Source organism: Fistularia commersonii, chromosome 27, assembly GCF_037954325.1.
Source record: "Fistularia commersonii isolate RoL2024-O1a breed Wild chromosome 27, RoL_Fcom_v1.0, whole genome shotgun sequence".
Lineage (NCBI taxonomy): Eukaryota > Metazoa > Chordata > Actinopteri > Syngnathiformes > Fistulariidae > Fistularia > Fistularia commersonii.
Window position 1 is genome coordinate 7923577 of NC_141310.1, and position 8196 is coordinate 7931772.

Genomic DNA, 8196 nt, shown 5'->3' on the forward strand with positions numbered 1-8196 from the left:
GCTGCTTTGACTGGGTATGTTCTCTACTGTATATCACACAAACCTCTTTCTTTAGAGGTTATAATAGTAATAGTAGTATATTTTAGTAGTAGTAGTATATATCAATAGTATTCTATTGATTGCTATTTTCCCCTCCTTAAGATTGACTTCTCTTGTTTGTGGTTATAGAGGAGCTGCAGAACAGGTTGTACTGCAGGACAGTACCAGAAGCCTACTAATATGCTGGTCAGGCCATACCAGCAGAATGGATGCTTCAGGGCTCAGGCTGAACAGACAAACCGTTGCTGAAAAAAAAATCATAGATTTTCTTTAGGGAGTATAGAGTAGCTTGAAACATGTGTTTTTGAAATCATCACAAAAAGGTCAACAGCCTTCCAAGGCTCCGGTGCTTGAGGTTTCCCAGCCTTTTGATCAGGTGCCATTGCAGCCCTCCAGGGTTCGAGAGCTCCTGTCCTACTCCAGCCGGTACGTGCTCCACTGCAGTCTCAGTCACTGATGCTGCAGCAGTCTAAGCCATCAGAGAGCATGCAGAGTGTGTTGCAATATACTTGTTTCTTGTTTTCTATAAATTACCCCAATAATTACTTGCCAGTATTATTCACCACAATCTGACAGATATGCAGCATTTCAGAATATGCACAGATGGCTATCGCAGCCTCTCAAACACTTACATTTCCCCTTGTCATATAATTGTGTTCTTTTAAATGGACTCACATTAAATTTGTTGTTGTAACGACATCGGTGCTGAAGACTCAGAGGGAACTATTAAATTATTTCAAGCTTTATTACCTTTTGGGATTCTTACAGGAGACTTACACCGCTATGAAATAGCATGGTAATGTTAGGGGCTTGCATTCTTAGGTGTGATCAGAAAAAAAAAGCTTTTATTTTGCAAACACCAGTCTCTTTATATTCCCAAATGTCTTCTGTTTTCATTTCATATTATCTGCAGAGCCGGCACTGTCACTATTACTTTAGGTATCCCAACTAAGGTCCAATTGCAGAGAATAGCTGTCTTATGTAATTAGGAGAGACATTTCAGGGCAGTCTAGACAACCCGGGGCGCTTTTGAAATAAAATTATAACACTAATGCATGGCTGATTGCTTATACTTGTTCAAAAAATCAGCAATGCAGGTCAGACCCTCAGGTAGATCCAGCCAAACCAAATAATAATAACACTAATATGATGAGGTCTGACCAAGACAGGTGGTTTTATATTGAACTAGAGGTTGAATATAATGTGCCGTTCTGTTTTGCTTTGTTTTTTCTCTGTGATCTGCGGTGGTTGGTCTGCCTCTATTGAGTGGTCACGTCAAACTAAAGTCTACTGTTTCTCCTTCAAGGTCTGCTTAGCGAGAGCAAATACTTACAAATATGAAATTGAATTTCAAATTCCAGAAAGGTATGAGTCCAATTTAGTCAAGGTGTAAAGTCACACAGAGGTCATTCCGCTGGTGACGGTCTGTCCGTGCTCTGGCGACATCTAGTGGAAGTGATGGTAAAGTGTCAGTTACATATGTCGATTCGGCGTCTTCCCTCCTCCGTCCTCTGATTTGCTGATTTTGTTGCAAACGTAACAGAACTTCCGGGTTTCATAACCATCGGCGTGCACGTTACCAAACTTGAGTGGTTGTTAAACAACGGACACCACTGTCGAGCACGCTGCAAGACGTAAATTCTTAAGGTAAACTCTTCTTTCAATTTCGTTTATTGAATGTGTAGATGGAAAGTGTGAAGTTTTTATTTTTTTTTTTTTTTCTGTTTGTGGGCCTTTTTGAGGAGAAATTACTTTCTCCGAGGATCTCATTCACTTTAATTTCCTTTTTCAGATGATTATTATGTCTAGGTAGTCTGTAATTTCCTGTGACTTTACCGAAATACTTGGTCATATATAGATGTATAGAGTGTGTTAGTTTTTTTCGTTTTTTTTATCTTTCACAGCATTTATCGATTTGCGTGTTGAGAGGGTCTGCGGTCAGACATGGCACACACTAGCATCCACTGGTTTCGCAAGGGACTGCGTCTGCATGACAACCCTGCTCTGGTGGCTGCACTGAGGGACTGTAAGGAGATTTATCCCGTGTTCATCCTGGACCCCCAACTTTATAACACTACAATTGTGGGATTTAACCGCTGGAGGTTCCTTGTAGGAGCTCTCAAAGACCTGGACTGCAGCCTTAAAAAACTCAATTCCAGGTAGTACCCGCTCATCTATTCATCACATTTTACCTTTCTTTACACACTCCAGTTTTTTTTTTACTGTCAAAGCTTCCTCCTTTAGGTTATTTGTTGCAAGAGGAAAGCCAGAAGATGTGCTCCCTAAGCTGATCACAAAGTGGAATGTAACAAAGTTGACCTACGAGTTTGACTCGGAGCCTTACAGCTTGAGCCGGGACAAACGTGTGACCACCCTGGCTGAAGAACATGGAGTTAAAGTCATATATAAAGTCTCCCACACTCTTTATGATTTAGAAAGGTATCAAATGGGACGCTATCCTTGATGATTATTATATTAATTTAAATGAGTATATATTATTTTCTCTTGTGCTGCTCAACTTTCCTATTTTGTCTTCATAGAATAATTGAGGAAAACAATGGAAAAGCTCCTCTCACATATAACCGTATGCAGGCTATTGTAAAATCTCTTGGCCCTCCAAAGAGACCAATTCCTGCTCCAACCATTGAAGACATGAAAGGTAATAAATTGCACAAAACACTGGATAATTGTCTTTTTTTTTTTTTTTTTTAATAAACATTGCGCACTTAGTAAGGACAGTTTAATATTAGTATGATTAATATTAAAGATTCAGTCTTGAATTGTGGAAAATTGATTTCCATATTTCCCCCCAACTCATTGAAGATGTGAAGACCCCTAATTCAGAAAAGGATGAGGAAGAATACAGGATTCCAGCATTGAGTGAGCTTGATCATACTACGGCAGTAGAGGAGCTGTTCCCAGGAGGAGAACAGGAGGCCCTGCGGAGACTGGAAGATCAAATGAAGAGAACAGTAATTCCGATTTATACTTTTACTTCTTCTCTCTGCTTGGCCAAGGGAGTTGGAACTGTTAGTATGATAGTGAGACATTATTTAATAGTTAGTAATTCTGAGGTACAGGGAAACAACCCTTCAGCAAGATCACTGAGCGTGGACAATAAAAGAAATTGTAAATAAGAATTTGCTTTTTGGGTGGGAGACCTTTATACAGTCAGAAGCCGAGACATATTTTTTGTATGTAGAGGTCTAGGTGAGTTCAGGAAGAAAAACCAAAAGCCTCATCTCATTGTAAGGTACTGCTAAGGAGGTTAAATTACACTTTTATCAAGACCCTGAAGACAAACTATTGCAGTTTTCTGATTCACGTTTCTTTCATTCACATCATCAGGTATGGGTTTGTAATTTTGAGAAGCCCCTGACGTCTCCAAACTCTCTGAGCCCCAGCACCACTGTCCTCAGTCCGTATGTTGCGTTTGGTTGTCTGTCTGCACGCACCTTCTGGTGGAAGCTGACGGAGGTCTACAAAGGGGTTCGTTTACCAGCAGTATAGTTTTGCTACATTTATGTAGCTGTCAGACACGTCTGATCTGCAATGGTAATGCAACTTGAATTTTGAGATGGTGTTTGAATGTGTTTTTCAGCAAAAGCACTCCAACCCTCCAGTGTCCCTCCATGGCCAGCTGCTTTGGAGAGAATTCTTCTACACAGCCAGTTTGGGAATTCCCAATTTTAACAAGATGGAGGGCAACCCTGTGTGCACCCAGGTGGATTGGGACACTAACCACGAACATCTGGCAGCATGGAGAGAGGTGCGAAGATAAATTCCCCTAAAGAAAACAGCATCACCTGTTTGCATAAACCAAATCACTTAAAGTTGCTCTTTTTCCCTTAAGGCTCGGACTGGTTTCCCCTTCATTGATGCCATCATGACTCAGCTAAGACAAGAAGGCTGGATCCATCACCTTTCCAGGCATGCTGTTGCCTGTTTCCTCACCAGGGGAGATCTTTGGATCAGCTGGGAAGAAGGACAGAAGGTTTCCGAATCAATGCCCTCTCCAAACCTCCTTGCTCGAAACAATTCTACGATGAGTGTGATTTGTTTGCAGGATCATGTCTCTACTGGCCTTTTCCAACATTTTGTTTCCTGTTCATGAAGGTGTTTGAGTATCTTCTGCTGGATGGAGACTGGGCTCTAAATGCTGGCAACTGGCAGTGGCTCTCAGCGAGTACCTTCTTCCATCAGTTCTTCAGGGTCTACTCCCCTGTAGCCTTTGGAAAAAAGACAGACAAAAATGGGGACTACATCAAGTAAGATTGTTAACCTGAAATAGCAACGTTGACATGAAGTGTGAAGACTGTATCAAGTACTTCTGCTGTCTTTACAGGAAGTATCTTCCACTTCTGAAGAAGTTCCCCGCTCAGTACATTTATGAGCCATGGAAAGCACCACACAGCATCCAGCAGGCAGCGGGATGCATTGTTGGTAAAGATTACCCACAACCTATTGTAAAGCATGAGGTGATCAGCAAAACGAACATTCAGAGAATGAAGTTGGCCTATGCCAAAAGACCCACAACCTCTGGCGAGTCTCCCACCAAAAAGCAAGGTATTGAAATGTTCTATCCATGATTATCCTTTTTCTTCAACAGCTTTTCAGTTCTGCCATTGTTATATTTACACAGAACATATTTGATATTTCCTTTGTGTTTCTTCCAGGTGTAAAGCGCAAGTCGACATCAGTTGTTGATATGATGAAAAAAAAAGGACAGAGAACATAATTCAATACAGGTGTTTTTCCTCCATGTTATGCCTTATTTTTAAATACTGGTTAATGCATGCTGGTTGAGTTTCCTTTTTATTGGGGATTTGACAGTACAATTTATTGGTGTTAAAAGTTTTATTTTCTACACAATGTTAATTTGTATTGGGTTTTTTTTGTCTGTTTCACTTAAGGCACTGTAGATTTTTTTTACTGTTTCTTTCCATTAATATTTAGATTCTTAAGGTTTGGTGCTTTTATCTCTCTTTAAATGCAGCTTTTTTTACACACTAACTTTATCCTGTTTTTAGTCTATGTATAGTCTTATTCCTGTATGTCTATTGTAAGGAGTGTCTTACATCTTATTAAAAGTACACAATTTTAATTCAGCAATGTCATTTTTGGTCGAAGATTGATTCTAATGTCTGACATGAATTGAAGCCCATTTACACACAGATCTCATGTTTTATTTCAATATTTTAAGTAAAACGTATTTTCAGTCATTCACAAGGTAACATTGCTAAACTCCACTCAAGAGGCTTTGGTGGTTATCAGGAGTTCTCAACTGTTGCCACTAGAGGACAGTCTCGATACACTTAAAGAAAAAATTTGCACCCTTCAACAGGCACAGATCAACAGTAGTCCATTAAACGATTGAGCAGATATATTTTGTTTCAGGGATATTTATATATACAGAGTTTTCTGTGGAAATGACACCCTAGCAGACACAGTCAACACTTTTACAATCTAGAACCACAAGGCTGTAAAACTGTTAAAATCGAAAGGACACATTACAGTATTTCATATAGAGCAAATATTATTTTCACAGTTTTTCCATCTGTAACTGATAACTCAAGTCATTAGATTACTGTTCATCTGGTTTCACAAAGTTCAGTGAATTGATTGACTTCTGTCACTTGTGAAGACCATACGCTCTGACATTAAATCAATCACAATAATAAACACATGACTAAAGCTGGTAATTTCAAAGGACAAGACTCTCAATCTGTACATTTAAACTACATGCACATTTATAAAGGGACCAAAATTAACCATGAGGAAATAATTCTCCAGTTTTTCCAGGATGACATTAATCCCACAAAAATAACATGGATTGATGTGTGTGTGTGTGTGTGTGTGTGTTACTGTGTTACTGTTGAATCTCTGCATTTGACAGGCTAAATGCAGTGCTACATGAACGCAAGATGAGTTCGCAGGACACACAGCTGTCCTTGGAGGTCCAGAGTTCTCCTGTTTCTGCTTCCTTGGAGGTGACACTGGTGTGAATAACCAGAATATGATGTCATAACTTAAACAGCGGGCCAGATGGTGTACAAAGCCAAGCTCAGTTTCCACAGAGACAAACATCAAAACATTCTGTTCCAATGGGCATGTGCATGGGAAAATGGGAGGGTCTTTGGGGGCGCTCCTAGAGTTGGGCCGTCTTGATAATGAACTACTTTTCTACATTTACAGTGAAAAAACTCTGGTTACATGCTTTTACATGGATTCAATTTGAAATTTAACCCCCCCTGTTCTTCTATTGGTAGCCATCTTTTTCTGGATATGTTGACACCTCACAATCAAATACATTTCTCATCTGAGTTGGCTGTAAACCCCCATTTGGCTTAGGACGGCCTGTCCCCGTGCTGGCTGATGTTTCATGGAGCTTAGGAAGGGATTTATCTCAGCCGTTATGTTCTTTTGTAGTTCTCCTACTTTGAATAACAGTTTGGAGAAAAGGAAAGCAACAGACCAAATAATATTATTATATTTTCAAAATATGAAGTTATAAATATTATGAACGACAAGCATAGAAACACAAATTTGCACTAGACAATAACATTGCCATCTGCCACTTATCTGTACTATTGTATAGAATGCATAAAATCCTTAAGAGATACTATATTTGTTTAATTTTTGCTCATTACCCCGCTTTGCAATATACAAACCATGCACATATTTCCAAATAATTGTTATCAGTGGGCTTGTAACTTCTTGTTATTCTGTGCAACCATGTTACTTAAAAAAAAAAATGTCCTTCAGAGACAATGTTGTCATTCAGCAGATGATACCGAATGTGAGACTTGTAGATGTGGTCATGCTCATACAGAAGGATGGAACCATATCAGTATTTATTTGTTTGATATTGCCCATTTATCAAAGGTCAAATGTTTTGCTGAAAGGTCAGTGACTTTGTAAAGAGACTTACAAGAACTGTTTCTCTTTTGGTGGTTTGTGGAAGGGGAGGACAAAGGGGGAGTTTCTGATGAAAAGGTTCAGGAGCACACATTCATTTTCAGACATTTACTTGGTGAATTAATTCACCAGGTAAATCTTTAGCTGTCAGTTGCTTCCTACATCAAACAGTAGATATCTGAATCTGAAGTTGGCCTGTCTGCTGCTGGTTCTAATTATAGCCCAGAGGTTACTTCTGAATAATTCATATCATTTTATCACAAGATAATGGAATAAAAAGCCAATGTACTGATCTCAATGAGCATCATTTGCGGTCCCTCAATAAATACACCACTGTTAGCCGCCATGGGATTTTGAGAAGGACTATACATAGAGAAGCATGAGGCAATTACAGTGCAATGTAAAAACAAGGCCCTCAACAAGCCCCTGATATCAGCTATGTGAAGACTTCTTGCATGATTTGTTTTTATATGCTGTGGATGGGGCACTTTTGCATGTGGTGTGTAGTGACATATATCAGCCAACACAGCCTCAGTGTTATTCTTTTTTTTATTCAGGGACAAACATCCAGTATGGATATCATTGAATTCTGGAATCACATTTAATTTTACCGTTAAATTAAAGTTTGGATTAGGCAAAGCCTGGGAATTAATGCTGGATTAATGTAATACATGAAAGTGAAGAAAATATAAAATGCATATGTATGTCACATTAATCTTATTCAGAAATGCTGTGCATAGATTCAAGGGTTTGGTCAAACCGACTTCTTGTAGTCTTGTAATTTTACTACATTTTGTTTTTTTCAAAGTATTGATCTAATTTTTAGACAAAGTTCCCTGTAAATCCTTGCGATTGCTTAGCAGCTGACTTTTTATCTGCTTTTCTGGCAAGGACAGGAGAAACAATGAGGTAATGACTAATATGATGGATGGATGGAACAAAAATTAAAATAGCTAGCCAAGGGCAGATAGGAATGTGTACTATGACCATCATGTGTAGTAACATGAGATAGAATTCAGATTAATATCATTTTAACTTAATTGTGGGGAAACACTCGTGGGAAGCAGTGTGAAGTGAAACCAGTTAACACCAATTTCTACCAATTCCCAGTACAAAGAAGTGTTGGAAATTTTACGGTTTATTGTAAACACTGTCACCAACATGTGCATTATGCTGACTCAACTGTTGGGAGTCCCTGATGGCCTATGACACACAAGTAGAGTTGGTCCCCAGTGTTCT

General features: G+C 39.1%; 1 protein-coding gene across 1 annotated transcript; it reads left to right on the plus strand.

The window, feature by feature from the left end:
* The first annotated feature begins 1576 nt into the window (after nt 1-1576).
* Nucleotides 1577-5580, plus strand: cry5 (cryptochrome circadian regulator 5). The gene is made up of 11 exons (XM_086174805.1): nt 1577-1686; nt 1944-2198; nt 2284-2478; nt 2580-2698; nt 2863-3011; nt 3388-3528; nt 3641-3808; nt 3893-4033; nt 4156-4307; nt 4385-4605; nt 4716-5580. Exons 2-11 carry the CDS (start codon nt 1984-1986, stop codon nt 4775-4777), a joined length of 1563 nt encoding a protein of 520 aa, XP_086030931.1. The 5' UTR covers nt 1577-1686; nt 1944-1983; the 3' UTR covers nt 4778-5580.
* Nucleotides 5581-8196: the final 2616 nt, after the last annotated feature.